The following is a 26172-nucleotide window of genomic DNA, read 5'->3' as shown; positions in this document are numbered from 1 at the left end:
GATGTAGGCGACGGCCGCGGACAATGTGCTCACTCAACCAAGTCTGCGACCTCACGCCAGCAAACGAGCGAAGGACTCTTGCCGTGTCTGTTCTTGGCTAGGACATTGGGAATGTCTGGGCGTCCTCGTGTGCTGACCGGGTGGCATCGTCAGCGAAGTAGTTAACGACAACGCCATTATGTCCCCGCGGTCATTGAAACAATAAAGCTTGGTAAAGCCTTCGACAAAGCTTGGTGAAGGACTTTACTGTGCCACTTCCATCGCCAGTGCACTTTCCGGCAAGACGGCCTTCTTCTTGCAAGCCCATGTCGGCATTGCCACCTCGTCTTCGATTGCGCCCCTATCCCTGCTCGGGCCATGCGCCTTGGTCTTCGCGTTGTGGTGCACGCGCTCGCACCATTACGAACCAGCTTTGGACTTCGCCATATTCTTTATCCCTCTGCTGGTGGCCTTTCACCCTTGAAAGCTTGGTAAAGCTAGGAAGCTGGAGGTGCGTACATGACACATGAAGGCTAGCTCTCTATGGTAATTAAAGCATTCGACAAAGCTTGGTAAAGAACGTTACAGTGCCGCCTGTGGTTATATGCAACGGCTTTGCGATGACATACTGTTAGCCCTCAAGACGCGGCTCGTGCAACAGTGACAAAACGAGAGAACATCTGTGTTTCTGAGATAGTTTCGTGACTAAATCAGGTTCCCTCACATAATCCATATGTTCTATACATTAGTTATTTTTGTTGTTTTCATATATGTGTTCTTGAATATGTTATTCCCATTTCCTACCTCTATACAAAGTAGCATGTCAGCGTTTGTATACGCGCCAGAACCAATCTCCATTTTTTTTTTATAAACAGTCTCTCTCTCTCATGTGGCAGGCGCAGCACACAATCACACAAAGCAAAGTAGATCAATAGTTAATATTCCTCCAAGACACTCATTCTGGGCGTTTCAGAAGAGTATGGCAGTTGCACTCTTCGGCTCTCCAGCGCTTCAGTATCGCCACCGAAATTGGTCGAATTTTATCACTTCGCAAAGCGGCTTTTCGGAATCTCAAAGCGACAATGGGCTCTTCGCAAGAAGCCCTCTAATACTATTTGAGTCGACCACTCGTCCCATCTAATTAAAGAACTAATTTGCTTTCGATAACCACACTGCCGTATTATTATCTCTATTCTTTGAATTATGTTTGTCCCCACAGAAAAGGTGATGTCCGAAAGTAGTTTTACTGTAATGCAGAAAGCATCAAGCAAATATTCCACGTCAGTTACTTTGACGATATTCAGACAGCGACACACATTACACATATCGCTGCGACGTGCAGCCGACTATAAAGAAAAAAAAGATGAAAAGCTTTCAATTCAAATAGCAAGCTGCTCTAGGCTTGTGAAAGATATTTCCCTCGCAAGTATGCCCGATGCCCCATATATTTGCACGTACTGCTGGAGCATTTTTTTCTCTTTTTCGAATCACTGGTACGTGCACGAATGAAAGGAGACAGTGAGAAGAACGAACGCAAGGCTGCTAATTAAACACTAAACCTCCACTAAAAAAAAGGCACGACACACAAATGCGAGTGGTTTACTTTTTTTGGAAACGCTCTGTTACAGCTCGATTCAGTTTTTTTTTCTTCACTTGCTGTCTCTAACGTATATTCATGATTATAAGCAAATCGAATTAGCGAGTGAATATTGAATTTCTCGCACAGCCCCCAAATAAGCGTCGTATACAGAGACGTGCGAAGTTAATTAAATGGCTCGGCCCATTAGATTTATAAAGATACATGCGGGTATAGAAAAAACATCAATAACGAAGCTCTTACGTTCTTTATATGCCAGTTCCTCGCGTATGTCTAATTAAAACGTTGCCTGTATAGAGCAAAAAAATCGTAATAGCATGCAGCGAGATACTAGCGAGAAATTCTGAATGAAAAATTTCCGTGATGATAAGAACCATAGGGCATATCGGAGATTCACACGTCCGCTCAGCCATTCAGCTGCTGATAGATGGTTGATTTATTCCGAGATAAACGCTAGAATCCGTTGTTCCGCCCGCTCCTTATCGAAACAGCATGCGATATGCGGGCGTTCCGGCTGTAAAAAACTTCTAGCAAACCTTCTCGAAATGGTAATACAGGTATAGTTGATGATGTGTTGTTAACAGATTGAGGTTGTGGGCTAGCTGCTGAGTCAGAGGTCAGGATTTTCAAACTGTTTTCCCCTCATTCTTCCACAACAGAGTATACTTCAAAGAAATAATCTATTATTATTATTACTATTATTATTATTATTATTATTATTATTATTATTATTATTATTATTATTATTATTATTATTATTATTATTATTATTATTATTATGGAAGGAAGACGTTCAGATGAAGTACTCAGCTATGATCACCACGAGACGAAGGCACGAGATTGGCGATCAAGCACCATGCAACATCTTGGTACGCTGCGTACTCTTCTGGTTACCACCCGCGTGCTCTTCAGGCTCAAAAAGCCCCATTTATTTATTATTATTATTATTATTATTATTATTATTATTATTATTATTATTATTATTATTAGCAGCAGCAACAGCATCAGACGCAGTGTTAATAGTAGTAGTAGTAGCAGTAGTACCCACTTATGTCAATCCCAGTGCCAATTATATATATACTTAACAAAACATGTGAACAGGCGTCGACTCTAGTAAAAACATTAATGGGCAGGCCAATTCACGAAGCTGTTCTTTAGCATAGCTGCAATCCGACATTGCTCGGCAATCCTCTCTATATAATACGCGCACACAGCCGCAGAATTGGGTTTTTTTCACACTCAAGAGCGTTAATAACTCATAATGTGTCATTATGCCTGCGCTTTCTCTCAACGGCAGCGTAATCGCGTCAGGTTGAAACTCTAGGCTAAGAAAAACAATCCACGTCGTCGTCCCCCCCCCCCCCCCGTTTTCTTTCTTTTATCTTGAACATGCGGAGCTGCAAGGGCAGCAGCCGCAACAACATCACACAGCCGTACGCTGTTCGCCACAAAAGCGTCGCCTTGCAGGCGCGACAGGATAAACACGTCACGAAGCACATGCATCATCATAGCACGCAGCGGCTTCGGACTATTGCGCGCTGGAAACAGACTGCGAAACCTGTGTGTCGTTCTTTTAGTCCTCGCGAAGCGGCAGATAGGCGGATGCCAACACGGACCCGTTATGCATGCTACAACATATGTCTCTTTTTGACGTGTCAGCCACCAGGTCACAACCTGCCGGTCGATCGCGTAGTAAAGTTCGACGCTAAGAAAAACAAAATAAAAATAAAAATGGCACAGATGCGGACACGGTGGGTGGACCGTGCATGCGCGCGACACTGTCGTCAACAGCCCACCCTGCCTAAACGCGAAAGACGCGCCGACGTTACACTGTATAGCATGAGCGTCCGCTCGGAGAGCACGCCCTATAACGGATGCGACTCCGCCCCGGTGAGTGCGCGTGTACGCGACTTCAGCTCTCGACGTCTCCTTCGGCGCGCCTATTCGATCAGCCGGAAAGGAAGCGTACATAACACGCTCCATTTAGAAACGCGCCGGACTAGAACAGAAGCGAGAGATGAGGACGCCTACGACGGCAGTGGTGGCGGAGAAAACAGAGCAGGGAACGATATGCTATACGTCACAGAGACCGACGACGCCTGTGCATGTGTTCGTGCGCGTGAGTGAGTGTGTGCGCGTGTGATTGCGTACGTGTTCTCCGCGGCATAGAACAACCATAGACCCAAAATCTGAGAGAAAGAAAGAGAGAGAGAGATTATAAAACGGGCATGGAGTTAACTACATCGCAATATCCAGTTCGCTACCCTGTACTTCAGTTCAATCTTTGAGTTCTTAACTTCTGTAAACATCCTACAATTCCGTCTCACATAATTAAGGTATCTACGTGAGTGCTTTTCCTCGAAGGCCGTGACAATTTCATAACGTATTACAACACGTGCGTAGAAACATGCAGGACTCCATGTGTCTTACTTGATTCAACGTGCACCACCGACGTTCAAAGTCACGCATGCGCGACTTTCATAAAGCACAACGCGACTTCATATTTTTGGCCTCGAATTCGCTAAACGAATAAGTCGACGACGAGCTACAGCGATCATAAAAAAAACCCCGCTACGTAAACTTGGGCTCTGCACATGTAATCTGGCGGCGTAAGGTTAAAGCCGACGAATACGGACACGGCTGGCCATGATATGGATTGTCGTAATAAAACATATATAAGTTACTTCGCTCTTGGGGTAAACGTTACGCTACGGCTTAATCGTGAATACGCTGCCTTATTAAATTCTATTTCAGCCAGAACACTCGGCGAAATAAAAAAAAAACGTTTTTGTAGTTATGGTCAGACGAAGTGCCGCTACGCTTCACTATATACCAGCTTGCGCGGTATCCCGCAAACGCCCTTGCACATACTAAAACCGCGCAAGCGCTGGAGTCCTCTACTATTTGTTGGTATATATTACATTCGTTAAAGCAGCACAATCTCCCGCGCATTTTTGTATGTATTTATAGACACGAGACTTTCAGGAGGAACGTGCCCCGGACTCCTGGAGAAGCTTTCAGTGATATGGGCGTGGGCTGCAGTGTGATTAGAAATGATTAACAGACCGGCCGTTTGCAGACGCTGTGCATATATGACGACAAGTCACAGGCTTCGGGCTCGGACTCGTGCTGCACTTCGCTTTGCGCCTCGTATTGCTCACACGCATCACGTATACGTGTTCGAACGGTATAACAGACAATCACAAAAATAGGAGCTGTCCGACTGAGTTTATTCCAAGAAAACACCTTGGTTAAACACTGCTGCAGCCAACACGATCTTTATCTTCTTTTAAATACGCTATTATTACTACAGTTACGTTGCAACATCAGCACCTCTTTTTCATGACATCCCATCGCCTCCACAATTCGGAAATGCATGCCTACGAACACCAACTACCGTTATTCAGACGTATGCCGCTATTTGTTCGTACCTTGTGTAGTGATCCATCACAGCTAAGACCTGGTACTGCAAAAAAGCTTTAAAGCAGGCGAAACAACAGCCCAGGTTGACCTTGCAAACACTGCCTTATCTGCCATCAAGAATGCGATCCTGTTGGCGATTCCTACTTATTTTGACATTTGCGATATACATGTTTAACCTCATTATAAAAAAAAACAGACTCAACGCAAAAGTAGTTTCGATATGTTCAGTATTCGCTATAAATGTGTTCTCGTTTCATCGGAAATTATTCGAGGGACTCGATCATTTTTTTTGTTGGACACAAGCTAATATATCCGACGGGCATTCAAGCCAAGAAAAGGGTAGGAAGTTATTATTTTTAACTAGCACAGTCCATTTAACAAGAATGTAAATAAATAAAGTCGAAAAAAATTCCTTGCAGTTGGTGGGGCTCGCACGCAGCCACAACCTCTTAACTGCGCGTTTCATAATCACACATGCAAGAAAAATTATCATACTCGCTTCGTTGTAGCACACAATTCGTTTTGACCGTACTCGTTATACGTCGGTGACCGACTGCACTTTAACGCAGTCAAGCCGCATCGTGCGCGTAGAAGGCTTGCTCGGCTGCGGAGCAAGATTATTAGATCTCGCCACGAGGGCCCGACTAGGGCCAAGTCGAAATGAAAGATGGAAAAAAATGCCTGCAGAGATCGCCGAAAGCAACCTCCCATCACGTTCACCTCAATTCTCCCTCACATCTGGGAAGTCCGCATGGACTCCTTTTTTTGAAGTGTAAGCACTGAAATATTTTTAATTCCACCCCCATGCAGACTCTCAGACCATCCCCTAATAAACAGAGGCTTTTTTTTTTCTCGTCTTCTTTAACTGTTTGTACAGATTAATTACACCGTCTCTTGTGCCGAGGACTGTACTTCGAATAAGCAAGTGATGAAAAGCAACTCCATCTAAAAAACAGGAGGGGGAAGAGTCGTATTTATATCTAAAAGAGAAGGGAGATCAGACAAAAATCTTAATATAAAGCTTATATAATCTAAAATCTTATACAAAGCTCATGTAAACTTATGATTTATTATGCACTATATTTATTATGCTTTTTAATCTGGAACCGAGCAATCAATTTGTCGTCGTCGTCGTCGTCGTCGTCGTCGTCGTTGTTGTTGTTGTTGTTGTTGTTGTTGTTGTTGTTGTTGTTGTTGTGATCCATTTTGAACTTTGAAACACTTTTTAAACTTCGCATAAATCAGAAATTCGATGGTGGACCGGAAGTCGCTGCTAAAGGAACAAGAGCGCACTTGATGCTCGTGCCACAAAAAAGGAAAAGAAAGTTACACAAATCTCAAGTAACGTCCGAACAGTCCGGCAGCGCTTTATTAAAACGCTGGCTGTACAACCCATTTTCCTTCCGAGTTCAGCGACCTCCGCTTGCATGTTTGTATAGAGCAACGCCTCAACAGAATATACGCGTGCATCTCGCCAAGTTTTCCACACTCTTCTTTATTTTGCCGCGAGATTCAGCGAATAGGCAGCAAGAGAAGAGCCAACACACACCCCGTTTAAGCAGACCTCACTGGTCAAACAGGTTCGCGGGTCACCGGACACGTCACTAAGTTTACTTCTAAGAACCCCTCGCGATTGTTATGTTGTGTTTTTTTTTCCTCTTTGCTTTCTCTAACTCACTCCTTCCAAGACATAAAATAATCGTGCAGCCACGTCTCGCTTGAGCTGCGGCCGCAATTCCGAGCAAACCGAATGCAACTTTAACGAGAAAGGCGAAATAAAACGCCCCTCAAAAGCATTGGAGGTACAGAAAGAGCACAGAAAACTCGCATACGCGGGAAGGGACGTTAACAAAAGAAAAAAAAACACTATACCAACAGCGCTCACTTGTTGATTCCCAAAAACTGCACACACATTCCTCCTCGCCTGCTGGAGCTGCTCCGACGAACTCTTGCATCGAGTGCTTAAATAAAATAACGCGCAAAAAAAACAGACATAGAACAACACAGAAGACGTCGAAAACTCAAAGCTGTCCAGCAAAGAGCGCATCTGGACGAACAAACACGGCGCCCCCAGTAACGAGGCAATCTCGCCCGCAGGGCTCCGGGCACGCTCTTCCAGAACGAAGTACTGTGCTACTCTGTGGCTCGAGTGCACGGCGGGGTGTCTTTCCTACCCACGCGCCCAAGAAGAACGGCACCCAGTTTGAGCGTGCACACAAAGCCAGGAACTACGAGTAGTTTCGTCAGCCGACGACATCAAGGAGGAAAAATAAACAGAGTTCGGATAACAGGCCGAATGTATTGCGCCTTCTCCGGCTTGCGCGAGAGTGGCGGGTCGAAGCAGGGCAGACGGAACGCGGCTCGAGGCCAACCCCCGCATACGACGACGCAGTTAAATGGTGTCAGTGAAGCCTACTGGAGCGTCATTCGAGGCGGGAACTGAAAGGCGCAAGTGTGCGGATGCTTCCGAGATCTCTTGAATTCGGCACGGCTTTACGACATCACGCTTTGAACTCTGAACCTTGATCCGTTTCGTATACTTGAGGGGGAATCGTATGCTTCAGTGGAAATAACCACCGATATACCATGAAACGTGTGTGACTGGAATCCGCAAACATCGATAACACAGCAAACATCGCGTCATTGCTTAATTGCTTGCTTGCTTCATTTATTTATTTATTTATTTATTTATTTATTTATTTATTTATTTATTTATTTATTTATTTATTTATTTATTTATTTATTTAGATTCTCGGTAAACAAATGGAGCTATGAGAATAGCCGTAACGGACGTGGACTCAAACGCGCATCATCCTTGTTGCCTTCCGAACCCATAAAGATGCACCCGTGAATCGAGTACGCGACCTTGTTCCCGGCTGCACGCTCTATGATTGCGGTAGTTGATGAGCCTAATAATGTTGCTGCGCCACTGAATTGTATAATACCTGGACTTTCCAGAGTGTCCATATATGGAAAACCCGGCGGGCATTTCTATAACAGCTACATAATATGCCCGCTACACCGACATCTTAGTCATATGAATACACATCTACCATATAGTGGACAGAAGGCATGAATAGACATCTACCATATAGCGGACAGAAGGCCGACGAGCCAATATCTACACTTCCGCGAGGGAAGGCCTCAAATATACGTGCAAATGCCTGCAAATGCATTGCGGCTGCTTTTTCGGGCACAGATCTCAAACAATGAGCAGCGGCGCGTGGGAAAAACCTCGCTCCACAAGCGTACGCAAATGCGGACGGCTAAGTGGAACGATTCGCGACCTCGCGGCGCTGCGATTAGCATCATGTCCGCGCAGCTCACGAAACCGTCGAGCACGCACAAAATCACGACCACGACCGAGCACCTGCACGTGAAACGAAGAAAACTGCTGGCGTCGAACTACATCACGACCGGTTAGCCTGATAATGGTATACATAAGCTTTGAAAGTACATAGATGTGACATAATGGAGCACCAAATAGAAACACGAATTTGTCGCTTTTCTTCGCTGCAACTGGTTAATGGCTATGATATAACGTTGTTAACGGCGAGATTAGCCTGGCAGACATGGAGACCTTTTTCGTGTGCTGGGACGTCTCTAATAAAGCGTGTTTTTGTCAAGAGAGCCGAGTGTATACATTTTCCCGTTTTCATTACCGCGGCGGTGGCTACATAGCTATAGAGCGTCCGCTTCCAATGCGGGAGGTACCGGGTTTGATTCCTAGTGCCAGCCCGGAACCCGCCCGTTTTTTTCCAATGGGTACAGGAGTAAACCAACCTGGCACTCTGTTGTTTCTGGGTGCTCATCTCGAAAGCTATAGCCCCATAAGGTTCTGCGAATGCCCCTAGGCGTACCTTAATCCACCACAGCCTTGACGAAATAGTGGAGTATCCGCCGCTGCTGTAGAAGGCAGAGAATTGCTGCCACCAGGCACCTATAATGGCCAAATAGGTACAAGCGCACTTCTGGCCCGGTGCTCGGCAGAACGAAGTTAATAGTCACTTGGAAGGGCACCCACCATTAGGGAAATTGGCGGCAGACCTGAAATTAAGGTCATCCGCCTTTTCTAGTTTCATTTTTTTACAGTGCAAGCAAGCTGCATTTCAACATGATATTTGCAGTAAGTGGCTAGCCGCCATTTGTTGGGCAAACTGCACGAAAAAAAAAAAACTGGCTTTGCAATTATGAAAAGTGTCCATTGCTTCACCTCAGCGGCAGTTTTCGCGTAGGGTACATCGCCTTGTCACTTACTCCAGTTCCTACCAGAAAAGCGAGAAAAGCGCGAGCCGCCGCCTTCTCTGCAGTCCCATTGGAAATTCTATCTTTCGAGTGCGGTAGCAGGGAAACCCTTCTCTTTAATGACTTTCAGAAGCCTTTTTCATATTTTTTTTTTCGAAACTCTTGAACTAGCAGAAACAGACGCACAAGATGGAAAGCAACTTTAGTGACTTTGAGCATCCATGCCAGAAGGCGAGCTAACCGTGCTCTCCCTCTGCATATGAGAGAAGCTTCCGTGTCACAACCCTATCTACAAACACTTCCCGGCTCCCTTCTGCATTTGCCTAAGATGACTTGAAGGCGAAAACCACCTTCATTTACTCCTCAGTCGATGTACTGATCCTTTCCCCGCCACGGTGGTTTAGTGGCTAAGGTACTCGGCTGCTGACCCGCAGCTCGCGGGATAGAATCCCAGCTGCATGCGGCGGCTGCATTTCCGATGGAGGCGAAAATTCTGTAGGCCCGTGTCGCGGCTCAGATTTGGGTGCACGTTAAAGAACCCCAAGTGGTCGAAATTTCCGGAGCCCACTCCACTACGGCGTCACTCATAAACATATGTGGTGGTTTTGGGACGTTAAACCCCACATATCTATTCATTGGGCTATGTCCGCCAAAAAACGTTCTCGAAGCTTGCCTTGTTTATTCTCTGGCCTATATTTATTCATTTATCTTTATTTATTTAATTGCAGCATGTATACAAAACCCATTTATTACAAAAAACGTGTGTTTGTAAAGCATTGACGTTCTTTAGACTGCGTTTCCAAGTAGATCAAGTTATTTTCACTAGATTTCCAAGCAAAGGCGAGGCTGTGTGTTGGACCATCTGCTCGCCACGCAAACGGCCTGAGTTCAATCCTCACTCGGACGCGGAAATTTTTATGATCTACTTTATTTGCATCTTTCTCGATTTTTCGGTAACTCGCAAGGTGATGATTTTTTTCGCTTACAACCAACGACACCGACGCCGGCATTTCTGCGGAACGAGCATTCTTACGCCATCGCGTTCATACGCGCGGGATGAAAAAGGGTCACTTTCGGCGAAACGAATCAACGTGCACTGCATGCTTCCAAAGACCAGCGTCGCCATCTACCGCGAGAAGCCGGAAACGACACATATCGATTAGATGCCGAGCGCGGCGTGAAATTCAAACGTTTTTTCTGGCGAACGAAGTATACGAGGACGCGCTGCGATCGTTTCGCAGACAAAGAACCTGAATTCGGCAAGGTCGCGTTCTGCGGAGAGAAGGGCCATTACACCACCAACAGCCTGTTTTCTTTCCTGCGTGCGACATCGGCCATTCTCCGGAATTCCCCATTAACAAACGCAGTTTCGTCCAGCACGAGAGCTATTCCGCGTCGTGCGCGTTAGCGGGTGTGGTGCCGTGTTTTCCGTACGGACAAGACCGCTTGTTGGTGCATATAAACGAGCACAGTGCTGGAAAAAACGAACGGGCGATTACGTTGACATTTTTTTTATATGTAATTGGACGCTTCCGACAACTACATGTCTAGTAAACTCGACTATAGGTTCATAAAGCTTGAATTCAGCGAAAATTAGCTCCCCGCAGAGAATGTAACGAAAGAAAAAAGAAGTACGGCATATAAGGGTGGCGGCAGCGCCGCAACATTTTCACGAAGGAACTATGCAGCCTGTAAATGATACGCCTCGGTGGTAGAGTGGTTATGGTGCTCAGCTACTGACCTGAATATGGCGGGTGTGATCCCGGCCTCAGAAGTTCCATTTCGGCAAAGGAGAAATGCCAGAATCGCATATAATGCCCGACGATCGAAACTTGCACTGGCATCACCTTGTGGTTTTTTGGTCTTGTTGACCTTTTCTTTCACACATGAAACCTCAGCTGCACCTTTTTAACTCAATAAGACAATAAGGGCCACCCAGATCGGACCAGCAGAGAGTTGATAGAGGCGTTTCACATAACAAGTGGGAAGAAATGCGTAAGCAAACACTGCATACCATTAACAGAAAAAAAAAATCCATAACGCATCAGCACTCTGAGGCTTCTATAGCCCCATTCGGGTTATATAGCCCCACTTTTTTTTTTTTTTTTGCTGTTTCAGCTGCCAGGTCATGCGACACAAGTGATATATACGTACCTACATTTCTTTCAAATAAACTTTAGTTGCGAGTATAGGCGCTCTTGGTCTGTGCCAATTCCTATTCTGGTGTCCGTATCTGTGTGCACGCCTTTATTCAGTTAAAACATGAACCAATACCAACTAGCCCAATTATACGAGGTACTGAAACCTCAGCTATTATTATTATTATTATTATTATTATTATTATTATTATTATTATTATTATTATTATTATTATTATTATTATTATTATTATTATTATTATTATTATTATTATTATTATTATTTGCTTGACTGCTGCTAGACTCATGGCGGTGTTACGGTATAACTTGGTACACTTTTGCATGACATTATGGTATGGTGCAAGGTGGCCTTTTTTAACAGTGCATGCCAAGTAGTGAGCAAAGTGTACGTCCACAACTAATCGAGCGAGAGCTTCAACCCGAGCAACGCTCGGTGGCGAAATCGTGAACACTTTATTAGTCTGTTTTGAGAGAGCCTTCGGCTACTCTTTCTCATTACAACGCCCTCTTCCTTTAACTCCCTCTCATAACCAGTTGAACAGAGCGCAAAGCAGCGCACGAGATCGCTTATAAGTGCACAAACACGACATATACGTATGATATATCAAGGAAAGAAATTAGAAAAAGAAAAAAGAAACTCCTCCAGCACCAGTCTAGCAACACGGCAACCACAGCGGTATCGCAATTCTCTTCGATCACCTGCGGCACTCGTTGCCTCAGCAGACATAATGTCACGCGTCGGCGCCGAGCGAGGTCGCCCAATCGCAGGGATCGAGGTTACGCCACTAAATGCGGAAAAACGTTTGTGCATATGTGTATTATATAAACCTCGCTTCCGGCAACACTAACACAGCTGCTACACCGAGAAGCGACCTGTTGCATACGTTTTTTTTCGGTCATACAGCGACGCCGGAGTATAGACAAGCATCCGGTTTAGTTTAAGCAGCAAAGTTGGCCGAGTTGTTGGTAGGTGTAGAGCATTCGCCGACTCGTACAGTCATCGGGCTGCAATGGATGATTCAGCCCTGTGCACTAACTTCAGCTCTGCATGTGCCACTTATCATCTCATGTGCCAATTTTCACGTTTTGACAACGATTGGCGCCATATACTCTACGGTGTGTACACTCAGCAGATTTTATCATTAGCTCCCCCCCCCCCGCTTTTTTTTTTTTAGATAGAGAGAGAGATATAGAGGGCCTGACCTCACAGCATCTCAGATACGAGTCCTACTGCAATACCTGAAGGCAACTGTCTTGAAAACTCATCCGTAGAGAGAGAAACGAGAAAAAAGGAAGGCAAGGAGGTTAACCAGATGCTAGTATCCGGTATGCTACCCTACACTGGGGTTGGGGAATAGGGGTTTGAAAGAGAAAGGGAGGGTAAAAAAATAAATAAGAGAAAAACACCGACACACACGCACACGCAAAATCAGTCCACTCAGAGGCGTTCCGACAGGCCAGTAGTTCGTAAGAAGCCCAGTAGCGCTTGCACGGCTTTCTTCTCTGACGATGAGCTCATCCGTAGGTATGCGATGTACTATCCATGTGAACTGTTTATGCCTAAACTCTTTCTCTCTCTTAACTTTGTTTCGACTATGTGCTAATGTCTGCAACGATTAACTCCTTTTGTAGTGATGTGACCGAGGAGCGGAGCACAGGCGGCCACCCAGGCGCCGAGGAAGTGGAACTCTTGCGAGGCTTCTTGCTTAGAAAACACACGATTTATTTACGTAATTACAACAGTCCAATAGACCAGGCGTCGAGACGTGCCTTTACGGGAGACACGACAGGCCAAAACGAAGGCCAGAGAGAGAGCTCCAGCGCACTCTCGATGCGCTCTTTCGATAGCTGTCCGTGCACGCGCTTCTGGTCAGGCGTCACGGGACGCGGACTGCGTGTCCCAGCGACGCCAATGCGTGTAAAGCCACTGAATAAAATGTCAGGTACTTCAGATGCGCGTTTCCTGCAGCGCACACAGACACCTCTTGCGTTTCGACAGGACGAGGACCGAGTTTGAACAGTACACCGATGAGCATCCATTGGAAGCCAAGCCCTCACTCTGCCGGTTATAGCAGTAGTCACCTAGCCAAACCGGCCAAATTCAGTTCCCTTACAAAACCAGCCTTTGTAAACTTTCAGTGGTGATGCTAACCACAGTCGTCAGATGAAGCCCAACAGCACCTACACATGCACAATGTCAAACAACATTCGCAATCTTCTTCTTAGGCCGTATTCTATACATTAGAAACTAAAGCGCATAGGGAGATCTTAGCGGCTATCCCTTTTGCTTGTTAAATCTTTAGAAATACATAACCGATAGCCTGCTTTCAGAGCACACCTTAAGGTAATCGTTACGCGGGAGATCTGCAGCGCAGCGGCAATTATGCGTCTGGACAGCGGCTGCCACGGCGATAAGCGAACGCGACCCAAGGTCGGCGCCGTGCGCAGCTAGCAACCGCGGTACGCTCAGAGCACAACTTCATGCAGATCCGGGAGAAGAAAGACACATATACCAACAAGAATAAGAGCCGCCGCAGCCGTTTCAAAAACGAGCCCGCACAGCGGTAACCGCCGGCGAGCGGGCGACCTTGTGAAGGTCACAGGCGTGGCGGCCGACGACGCCTGACTCATGACCCTGTCCGAGCTAGAGAACAAGAAATCCGGTCTTCCAGATGAGAAACCAGCTGAAGCGGTCCACGCGACTGCCGACGACCGTCTGCGCGAGAAGGGCTCGCCTGGCTAGTCAAGGAAGGCACCTCCCCTACGCTGCTGTTGGCAGACCGGAAAGAAACGACAGAAAGAAGATTCTGGTCTTCCTAGCCCTCGCGCTATAGAGTAGGACGCCGAGACAGCAGCCCGAGTAGGAACGGTCTTAATCACGCAGACGCATGAGAGAAGGAGCCGGTTAGAAAAAGAACAAAGGAACGGGGCATCAAGCGTCAACAACAGTCGTAGATGTGCCTGTCATTTTACGTACACAAGCAAGCCTTTGTATCAAGCAGATGCAAGAGAGAAAAGAGGCATGCGAACAAGAACAAAGAAGCAGGACATCAAGCGCTCACATCAGTCGTGGATGCGCATGTCATTTCGCGTACACAGAACTTCTATCGCCAGATTCACAGGCATTCGTTCCTGAAGGCAAAGTTTTTGACGCAGTTAGGGCGACGGTGTCATCGAGCTCGCTTTCCGTCTCCCATCTGCTGCCGCGGTGCGATGAGAGACAGCTCGCTATTTTCTGCGCAGGTTTCTTTTCTACGCCGTGATCTCTGCATCCTCCTTTTAGCATCGTTGCGAGCACCCCACTTTACTTTCGCTCTCTCTTTTTTTTCTTTTTTTTTCTTTTTTTTTTTTCAAGCTACGCATTTTCAGTTGCCTCTCGCCTGCGCCCTCCGAGCTTCGACCGAGTCTCCCCGTCGTGGCGACAGCTGCAAATCATTAACGACTTCGAGGAATACGGGCACACGTGGTCTGCTTGCCACGCCAAAGAAGGAAGCGACGAGCAGAAGTGAGCCTAGTCGAATGCCTACGTATTACACGACACGTTCTTCAAAATAAGAGAAAGAAAGGAAGAAAGAAAGAAGAAAAGAATGAAAGGAAGAAAGAAGGAAAGAAAGAAAAGAAGGAAAGAAAAGAAAGAAAGAAAGAAAGAAAGAAAGAAAGAAAGAAAGAAAGAAAGAAAGAAAGAAAGAAAGAAAGAGAAGGTCACTGCGATGAAGCCCCCCCCCCCCCCCCGATATACGCTTGCAAGTGAGCCACACCATCCGTGGAGCCACAGCGTCACCCAAGCACCGCTGTTTGTAGACCTCGTCTTTGGAGGCAAGGTTACACGAGAGGAGAGCTCCGTGTAATAACGGTTCATCTGCGACCGCCACCACCGCGACCCGAACGAGGAAGATTAGAATCACCGGGCGCCGAAGCACACCTGCCGTCGCCGCAAGCGTCCGGTATGCGAGCCACGGCAGATGGCGCCGCAAGGATTCCGCGTCCTCCTGTTACGAGCAATGGTCAGAATGTTGCCGCTGATTCCACGTATTTTCCCGTTTTCTTCCTGCACGGGTAGACTGTTGACACACCACCTTTCAGATTGGTCAAGTCGAGTCATTAAAGTGATTCCCCGGAGCAAAAAAAAAAAAGCTATGGCTGTAAATTCCGACGCCTACGACACAGTTGAGAGGAGAAAAAAGAACGAGCTTATCTAGTTCCAACTGCCACCTGGGTTTCTACGCGCCAAAGCCACGATATCATTATGAGGTACGCCGTAGGAAAGAGCTTCGCAAATATCGACAATCTGGCGTTCTTTAAGGTGCGCAGACATAGCACTCTATACACGGGCCTCCGCCAAAAAGTGACCGCCGTGACCAGAGCAAACCTGCGACTTTCGGATCGGCAGTCAAGCACTTCAGCTACAGTGCCAAAAAAAAAAAAAAAGAGGGTGCTAAAAAAGTTCGACAGCCAGTTCGAGACACGCCAAAGATTGATTTAAAAAACGAAAAAGAAAAACGTGCCACCTGTAAACGCATGTCACTTTCGAAGCAATGATGCGAGCCTTTATGCGTTCATCAGCAAAATAAATTCTACAGTTTAAAACTTAAATTGGCGCGTTTTATCATTCGCTGATATCCGCACAACAACAAAAAAACATTTATTTGAGCAGCTAACTCGTAATCCCTTTAACGACACCATATAGTCCTTCCTCACCAGATGACGCCACCGGCAATTGTGAGGCATGACCTCGATTGCGTTTCGCTCGGACAAAGCGAGTCTCTCGCGAGCATTAAGGTCAAGCGCACAAAGTCTTCGTGTGCGGCTTCCATTCATTGCCCGGTACGGTTGGGAAGCTCTCTTTTCTTTTTCGGCCAGATGTGTGCGCGTGTTAAAAAAAAAAAGAATGATTTCTCTTCCTAACACAATGGTGAGTGTACGAGCAGCGAGTTCAGTGGACAACATCAAGAACAACAACAACGGTAGCGGCTGAGTCATCCATTGATGTAGAGAGGAATTTCCTCATAAACCGGCGATGCGCCTCGAAGAATGTCCGAGCGTTCTAGAGCGTATTTCGCGCCCACGCGTAAGTTCCTGCTGAGTCGTGTCAGGATAATAAAGAAATGCGCTTATACCTTCGTCACCAGTCGTGACGGTCTAGATGGTCTTTTCGCGTAAGCAAGACACTCGCTCTCGCTGTATTTAATTTAGCCTCAGCAAACGAAGGCATCACCTCGTAATGCTGCTATTCGAGCTTCTTTCTTTCTTTCTTTCTTTTTTTCTTTCTTTTTTTCTTTCTTCTTTTCTTTCTTTCTTTCTTCCTCTCTTTCTTTCTTTCTTTCTTTCTATCCGTCTCTCTTTCTCTCTCTCTCTCTGTCTATCTTAATTTATTTATTTCGTCGTTCTCGCTCTTGTACAAGCACTAGGCATCCGTGAATTACCTAAGTCGGTCGGTTCTACGCGTGAATAAGCTAACGCAATCTGCTCATTCTTTCTTCCTTCCAAGGCCCGCACATAACTTCAACTGCAGTACAGTGCAACTCGTCTACGAAGGCATATCGGATGCCGCGTGACGTCGGTGAAGCGGAGAAGACGCTCCCACTATACATTTTTCGAACGTACGTTGCATCTCACTTTCACATCTTCGTTGTCACCGTGATCGGGGTAACAAAAAAAAAGAAAAAACTCTGTCGAGCTGCACACCTCAGGGGTAACATTCGTGGTGACATTGGATCGAATACTTTTTTATGTATAAAAGCAAAAAACCATCTATACAGGTTCTAATTTCAATATATTTACAGTGGACAGAAGCGCTCGCCTTTTTCAAGCAACCAGCGCGAACGTTTTCGTGAGGCTTGCATATACAGCTGCGGGAAAAACCTCGTCAGTATCAATCCGAGAGGCTGCGCACATTTCCGCGTGCAACGCAATCAAGTTAAAATAACATGGCGCTCCACTACCGGCAACCACAAGCGAGGCCCGATTTGTATGCGTGTGCACACGTCATGCTGCAGCGCGGTAGCGCGATCAGACAAGTATAATAGGGCAAGCCAGCATGCCGTATACGTGCGTGCGTACCGAAGTGAGACGCTGAAGCACAGTTCCACAATGCTGAGAAGTAAGGCATGCGTAAGGAAGCGAACGGCGACCCTATGTATGTGGCGACATGCCTGTCACGTCGGCGAGATAAAAGGGGCGCTCTCTCGACTCTATATAGCGGGCAGGCCACATCACCAGGAAAGCACGGGTTGGAGATAGCAACGGCCGCGCAAGGGGCGCGGTCTCGTGTCGGTCGTATAACATGAACCATGCCGCTTGTACCGTCTCTTGCCTAGAGAATGTGCAGCTAAAAGCGTGCATTGTTGTGAACACTGCCGATGCACATGTGAGCCAACCAGCACCCGAGCAGGCTCATCGGATTAACTGGCGTAAGTGCCACAGAGCCACCGCTGGTTACTTCGAAGTAAACACTCTTTACAGAGCTACCACTGTTTACATCATATACAGCGTTCTTCGCAAGAAGAAATCGCCACGGGAGTAATAATTCGTGGAGTTTTATACGTACAACAATGACGATACAATTTTAAGTATGCCCTAAAGTGGAGGGCTACGGGAGTATCGGCCACATGGAAATCGTTAACGTGCACCCGAATCGAAACGCGCAGCCTCTAGAGCTCCACCTACATTTAAGTGCAGCAGCCGCGGTGGGGATCGGACCTCGCAATCTTCATTCAGGTCAGCAGTCAATCGGAGGTCGCACGTAAGGTCCTTGCCCACGGAGAGTTATCTTTTCGTCTACATTTCTTTCTCCATATCTCCATTACATTTACTACTAATATGTACTTTCATTGGTAGTGTTGTTAGTTCACAATATAATTAAACGATTACTGAGGCTCGACAGTGACCCGGTGCTGACAGACACTTCCACGTTTAAATTTACACATATAACCACTACATAAAATTCGGAAGATCCCACGTACCTTCGGATTCGACGTTGTGCGAAGCATGCGCGTGGAAGGTGAATGTGTTTATTTTTTTTTTTTTTTTGAGCGAGAAGTTCTGAAGTGGCAGGCTTTTAATCATCATCAGCAGCCTGGCTACGCCCATTGCAAGACAAAGGTACTTTCCCATGTTCCGCCAGTCAGCTCGGCCCTGGGCTTGCTCCTGTCACTTTATACCCGCAAACTTCCTAATCTCATCTGCCCACCTAATCTTCTGTCTCTCCCTCACCGATTGCGTTCTCTTGGAATCCAGTCAGTTAGCTTTAATGGCCAGCGGTCATCTTGCCATCGCATTAGAGGTCCCTCCATGCGTCCGTACGAACGCGCCGCAACGCGCTCCCCCCGCAGGTGTAGCAGTGGTGCCAAGTAGGTCACGCAACAAGTGCGCGTTGACGTCACGCTATCCTCGCAGTGCGTGCTGACGTCACTATCTCGCTTGTCTGCCGCGCACTCGACGCAGCGCCCGCAGCTGCTGCCTCATTCGCTTTCGATGCGGGAGGTACCAGGTTCGGTTCCCGGTGCCGGCCGGGAACCTACCTGTTTTTTCCAATGGGTAGAGGAGTACACCTACCTGGCACTCGATTGTTTCTGGGTAATCATCTCGAAAGATAGCCGCATAAGATTCTGCAAAAGCCCCTGGGTGTACCCTAACTCACCACAGCCTTGGTGAACGGTCGTGGAGATGCACTGATTTTTCCTAATGCTCTGGAATTAAAAATTCCAATGTCTGTTCGCGCCATTCCTTAGTTCTTATAAGCAGTCAATCGCCTTCAGCGCATTGCGCTTAACTACATGCAGTTGATCTGAACCCGACGTGACGGATGTATCATAGGAGTACATATATGTAATGTTTATGAAATTGAGTAGCCATCAGTGCACGAACATTACGGCCTGTTTGAAAATCAGTTGCGAGACCTGGCGAGGCTCGATGGTAGAATACTTAGTTGTCGCGCATGATACTGAGGTTCGATTCCTGCTTGGACCCTGGCACTTTTTTTCTTTGCATTCGTCGGGTCAACGCCGCCGATGTCAGCTTTTTCTTAACGCTCACGCGTTAAAATTACCCATGTGTGTTATTGGCGTTCCTCGGTAGATATGAAGCATCAATCACCTGTAGAACATATTCGCCCGCAGGTATCTGCCACTGTCTGGCGCAATGTGACGACGTACGTGACGGCATTGTGAAACTATTCATGTCACGACCAGCGAGTGGTATTCGTCGAACCATCTTACCCTACTATACTAATTTCCGTTTACCCCAAGCTAAAGCGGGTGATCACGAGACCACCGACACGTAGGCGGACAGACAGACAGACAGACAGACAGACAGACAGACAGACAGACAGACAGATAGGACGGACGGACGGACGGACGGATGGATGGATGGATGGATGGATGGATGGATGGATGGATGGATGGATGGATGGATAGATAGATAGATAGATAGATAGATAGATAGATAGATAGATAGATAGATAGATAGATAGATAGATAGATAGATAGATAGATAGATAGATAGATAGATAGATAGATAGATAGATAGATAGATAGATAGATAGATAGATAGATAGATAGATAGATAGATAGATAGATAGATAGATAGATAGATAGATAGATAGATAGATAGATAGATAGATAGATAGATAGATAGATAGATAGATAGATAGATAGATAGATAGATAGATAGATAGATAGATAGATAGATAGATAGATAGATAGATAGATAGATAGATAGATAGATAGATAGATAGATAGATAGATAGATAGATAGATAGATACTAAAAGTGCTTTTAGTACGCAAAAAATGCTTCGCATTAAAAGACACACAGAGAAAAAGGTGCTGCAAACTGTATGAGATTCATGGCCAACGTAGGTGAGGTCACGATTATTTTAGGCCAACAGCGGCCATTCACTACATTCAGCGTTGTTCATCCTCTTATCTCCATAATCCCACACGTTCCGCCAATTCGGTTACTTAATTTGATTTCCCAAGTGGTCACTTAAAAAAGAAAGTTTATTTCAGGGATTTCACGAGTCGAAACCAAGACATGGTGATTATCAGGCACGGCGTATAAATACACTACAGATTAGCGTGTCCTGAAATGGAACCCCAGGTCTCCGCGCTTAGCCGCGCAACGCCACAGCTGCTAAGCCACCACGGCGGTTTTGGCTGCTTTGCACAGCGTTGCTCAATGCTGGCGCCAGGTCTACTTCGTGCAAGGACCAATTTTTCACTCTTGTCCATCGTATCCCGGCACAGGCTTCACAGCAGCCATCTTCTGTCTTTACTCTCTCTCTCTCTCTCTCTATCAGTCTCTCCGCCGTTATCCACGCAGTTTATATGCAAACCTATTCGTAGAGCCAGTACCATCCTCTCTTTCTCCTCCATTTTCTCCTATGCGCGTGCACGCTGATTCCACACTCATCCCGCAATTGCTAATTGATGGTACTGCATGGATTTAGCGAGCCCGTGCGTCAACGTTTGTTTGCAGGCACACAGCATAAATGTATATAAATAAACTGCTGAACAAAGTGAAGGTGTGTACGTGGAAAGAGGGCGATGTCGCCAAGGCGACGCCTTCTCTGCGTGCATAGGCCACTGACCTGGGTGTCGTCCTGGGAACGGTGAGTCATCTTGTTGATGGCGCGCTCCTCGGCCACGGCTTCCAGCAAGTTGCTCTCGCTGTTGCAACGGATAGGCATACCTGCACGGAGCGCGAAGGGAAGAAGATGGACACCACGTTAACGACGCCACACGGACCCATACCGGGCAAAGCGTTAGCGGCGCGCTCCATTAACTAAATGGCGACAACAGCGACCAGAGGCAGCGCGCAAATTGCCAGCGTCGGTGTAGTGTACCTGCAAGGCAGGACACGATATATAGTGCCTGCGATTCCGCATGCAGTTCTCAGGGGACCGGATGCTTCTGACGCGGTATTAGTCAGGCGAGAGCCGTCAACGCCTTCGTTGAATATTTGCAGTCTCTAACAATGCGCGTGCACTTAGTCAAAAGTCTCGAACGGAGGACTGAAATCGCGCTGGGTGAGCGACTCTTGAATATGGGCCAAATTAAGCCATCACCAATCAAGAAGCACGGTTGAGAGTCCAAATATGAGGATGGTGATTACTAAAGCCACTTTCATTCCGCGTGAATAACGAACCACCAGGTAAATTATATAGGAAATGAAAGAATAGGGGACATTCTTCGTGGTTTTCTTAAACTGAGTTTAATGATGCCCGTTTAAATTGGAAGCAATTAAAGTGGACGAAATATGACCCTTTCTCTCAATGGGATCCCAACGCACAACACATATGTTCACGCGTCCGGCGCTCTTTAATTTGAGACACGACGAACGACCCTCCCTAGTCCACTTTTTTGTTGTTTTTTGTAAGACATCCATGTGTTACTATCTGGGAGTGTTAGCCAGAACCACTCATTGCCCATGCAACCAATGTCTAACCCTCTTTTTTGCCAGATTCATTGGTATGTGGGGTTTAACGTCCCAAAACCACCATATGCCTTTCTTTCTTTTTTCGCCACAGGGTGGAACGTGCAGGGTACGCGATCTTCGCACGAAGCGGTCGCTGACCAACAAGTTGGCTGACCTCGTGCGAAGAAAGAGCGCACTGGGTCATTTTCGCCCAGCCCGGATTGCTTGACGCGCCTCAAATATATAAGGGTGCTACCGTTCCTACGTAGAGCCGCGTGCTATCGAACCCACGACATGACGCCGGGCCATCAGTAAAAGCTGGAGGGCTCGGCGTAGAATATGTATTTTAACAGTGTGCTGGAGGGTGTTCAGTCGCGTGTAATGTGTCCGTACACACACACACACACACACACACACACACACACACACACAGAGAGAGAGAGAGAAAGAGAGAGAGAGAGAGAGAGAGAGAGAGAGAGAGAGAGAGAGAGAGAGAGAGAGAGAGAGAGAGAGACGCTACAATACACTACCATAAAATACCGGTGTAACGACCGGTAGAGCTCAACGTCGTATACCCGCTGTTCAGGAAGTGCTCCAAAGAAGAAACAAAGTCCTATATACGTTCACTCTCATTCAGCGACGCCACGAACGACACCGAGCCATTCATTACAGGGGACTACGGGCGTGATGCCTGCTACTGCGGGCGATCCCGCAGAAGCGCACGGGTATCGGCCTCCGATGAAAGAAAACACGTATGCGTTCCCATGGAAGGTGCGGAGGCAGTCGATGGTATCTGTATACCATCGACGGCCTCCCCGAATATTGTTACGCTGCTGCCTGCTGCTTCGGCACACGCCCATTCGACGGCCTCTATATGAGAGTATATATACTTATACTCTCATATAGAGGCCGAAGCCCGCAATTCAGCCAAGTGGGTCCGTGAGCCGCCCCGGTTATTTTCGTCCGTTATACCCCAGGCAACAACGGCAAGGCACTCGAAGAGGTTGGCCGACCACGCACACTGATACCAAAGAGCGTATCGGAACGAAACGGGCGCCTGCGTTGTTAGGCCCAGCTATGTACTGTGGAATGGAGCGATGAGAACGGATATAACGAGAAAGACAAAAATGAACAGACAGAAAGAAAAAGCACGAAACGAGAGACTGATTATGCAGCGTGGACCACGTCTCTTCCACCACGCTTTATTCATTTTTGCGCCACGTAATATACCAACGCGACGCGTAATTATTCCTGTCGACATATTTACATAAACGCGTATGCTCGATGCAGCAGACCTGATATTTCGCCCACGGTTATTGTAGTATGTGTTAAGCGCTAGTGTGAGCGAGTTGAGTGTGAACACGTCCTTTGAGACACATTAATAGAGGTCTACCTTTCGTGAACGTTATAGCAAGGAGGCAGGACGAAAGACTGCTAGGTTTTCCGCCAACAGAAGCACCAACAGAAGAAATCAATGAACGTTAAAACAATAGTTAGTTTCCACCACGTGTGGTTGGAATTGGAATGTCTCTGACGTAAATTAGTGGCACCCTCACAGCTTTCACCGGAAGGACCATAATAAATGAAAAAAATATATTATAAACGTTTGCGGCCCACTGGTTTTGAAGGGGACAGAAGCAGTAAAGTGTGCTTTCTTCTCCTGTGATGACACAGAGGGCAGAGGTTCTGTGCGGAAAAAAAAATAGGTGTAAAACCAAACTGGGGCCACTTAGAAGAACCGTACATATTTCCTGCCTATATATACGACCGCGGACACCCGGCGCCTTCGTTAAAATATCGCTTATCAGCGCAAGATCTGGCAAATAAGCAAAACGAATAACCGCAGTGGCACGCACAAAGCCACCGTTTAAGCCTCCTCAACCTCTAAAAGCAATCATGCACAACGAAAAGGTGCAGACAGACGCGCGGGGCGGGAGTTGCCGTCTATTATATTGGGGGTGTCTGCGCTTTCCCGAGGCTTGCGTGTAACCTGATACGGACCGAACCAAGCGGCGACGCCTCACGACAGTCGCGACGCATCTGCTTTCTCCGTCTTATCAGTGCACCAAGCGTCTCGCACGACAGATCGGTTTCAGAGTCCCCACGAAGTGGCGACACCAGAGAGAGAGAGAGAGGTGGGCGTCGCGCATCCTTGTAGTACTTCCCCCAACGCGTTTCCGCGACCCAGTCTTGGGCCCGAGCCATATGGTGCGAACTCAACGGCGCTCTTTTTTTTTTTTTCGCGTACTTTACCGAGCTCTACGAAGCGAACCGCTTGAAAGAAGCTAGAACCGGAAACTTCCCGGCCATTTCCGCTCGCTTATCTCGTCACCACCATCTTTGTTACTCATGTAAATTTTAATACATATTCTGCACATTCGTATATCTTTGTGTGTGTGTGTGTGTGTGTGTGTGTGTGTGTGTGTGTGTGTGTGTGTGTGTGTGTGTGTGTGTGTGTGTGTGTGTGTGTGTGTGTGTGTGTGTGTGTGTGTGCGTGCGTGCGTGCGTGCGTGCGTGCGTGTGTCCGGAGATGAGTACCAGCCATCGCGATGAGAATCCCGATGCCTTAAATGGTGTTGTACAAAGATTTTTATTTCCTGCTGAGTCAGGAAGCAAATATTGGAGACAACCGCAATCCTTTACCTAAGTGTCTGGTAGTGGCACTCGCAGGCGGCGTTCGTGGGCTCCGGTGTATTCGTTGGTTTGACTTTTCCATCGCGCTGATCTCAGAGGCCACGTAGGAGGAAGCGCGTGGTTATGACCTGTTTCGCCAGGTGTCGCGAAGATCAGAACTTTTTTAGGGAGCCTTCATGTGCGCGTCGCCTCCGTTTTTAAACGGAGGTGGCACGCGCATGAAGGCTCCCTGAGCTTCTCAGGAGAAAACCGACAGCTCTCACGACGAAATCATTCAATCAACTTTCAATAATTATACTAACATTTATTCGGCCCGTATTTCAAGCTAACGATTGATCCGATATCATACATATCCTGTATAACTCTTGAACCAAGTGGGGATAGAACCCGGGTCGTTTGCGTGGCAAGCGGATAACTTGAACCAGAACCATCAACTCCGGAAAGCTCCTCAGGATATAATAAAGTTCTGTGTCTATTTATCTGTCTGTCCGTACCAGTTTTATTCGTTAAATCGTATTTTCTGAGCATTCGGAAAAACAGAAGTGCCAGACCGGAAATCCCTGAAAGAGAAACAAGGATGTCACTCGGTGCAACTTTAATCATGCATTCTCTGACGTTCACGTACGCTACTATGGGATACAACCATATATAATGCTCGTAAACTGAGCGCGAGCGCGAAATATCGGAACTTTACACGAAGAGTATTTAGGTCTTTCATTTTGTAAACAGTTTTAGACGCGAAACAGCTTACATGGCGGAGTTCAATCCGGTGTGCGGCGTGACCACCCTTACTGGGCATGCGCCAACCCTCCCCTTCTACTCGCCTGAGCGCGAGGAGACGGGGTGAAGGAGATGGCAGAGCCCTGCCTCCGCTTCATTTCTCCTCTCCCGTTTATCTCTCCGCCACAGCTGTGCGCTCGTATATAACGATTCACGCGCTTGCTCCGTTGCACTCTCCTAGTAGCGTATAGGGTGTTCGCCTTGCGGCACACACACGGCAATACACACAAATGAGAGGATGTAGCACAGGCGGTACGCAACATATACACCAACTCCACACACAAGTGAAACATGCAAATGGAAACATGCAAACAGAAACAACAAGTGGAAACACAAGTGAACACCATCGCTGCTTCACGTACCCACATGGTTCCCTTTAGTGGGAGATGGTGTAATTTTTTTGTTTTCTGAAATACCGATGACTTCTTTACTTGAAAAACAAAAAAAGAGTATGAAAACTATATGTATACGTCCAACGAAAGAGCATCAGTTCTTGACGCCGCACATTCTGCCACGTGAGTGAGCCGCAAATCTTTCGACAGCTTCCCGCATATGCGGAAGAGTAAGCTATATAAAAAACAAAACTGTTGCCTGCAGCACCGAAAGCGCGTCATCCAAAAAAGACGCGTGCCACAAGCTGGCGCGCTCAAGGACCGAAAAACGGAAACCGCTTCTATTTCTTTGTTCTTTATCACAAGCTCCGCTCCTGTTATATGGCGAAGGAAAGCAACAAGCAAGCAAACGTGAAAAAAAAAAGTATGAGGAGATAAGACGACAGCGAGGATATGCCCAGCAGGGAATCCCGATGCCTAACAACCAAGACTGGGCATGCAAGAGTCACTGCACAAACACGCGCGATACAGGAATACAATAGAAACGGATCAGCTGAAGGTTTCAGAACACGTTGCGAAGTTAGGAAACAGTTCGAAGAGTGTAGCGCG

General features: G+C 46.9%; 1 protein-coding gene across 5 annotated transcripts in view; it reads right to left on the bottom strand.

Annotated features, from left to right (window-relative positions):
* LOC119166621 (SH2 domain-containing adapter heavyweight) overlaps positions 1-26172 on the bottom strand; it is a 232187-nt gene that overhangs the window by 169610 nt on the left and 36405 nt on the right. For all 5 annotated transcript variants that reach the window (XM_075891526.1, XM_075891521.1, XM_075891524.1 and 2 more), the window contains exon 2: positions 20991-21091. In XM_075891526.1, coding sequence (XP_075747641.1) covers positions 20991-21089 — 99 coding nt within the window. In that variant the 5' untranslated portion in view covers positions 21090-21091. The remainder of the gene's footprint in view (positions 1-20990; positions 21092-26172) is intronic.

This window comes from Rhipicephalus microplus, chromosome 1 (assembly GCF_043290135.1).
Source record: "Rhipicephalus microplus isolate Deutch F79 chromosome 1, USDA_Rmic, whole genome shotgun sequence".
NCBI lineage: Eukaryota > Metazoa > Arthropoda > Arachnida > Ixodida > Ixodidae > Rhipicephalus > Rhipicephalus microplus.
Note: the sequence above shows the minus strand (reverse complement) of the source record. Positions and strands in the feature narration are given on the sequence as shown.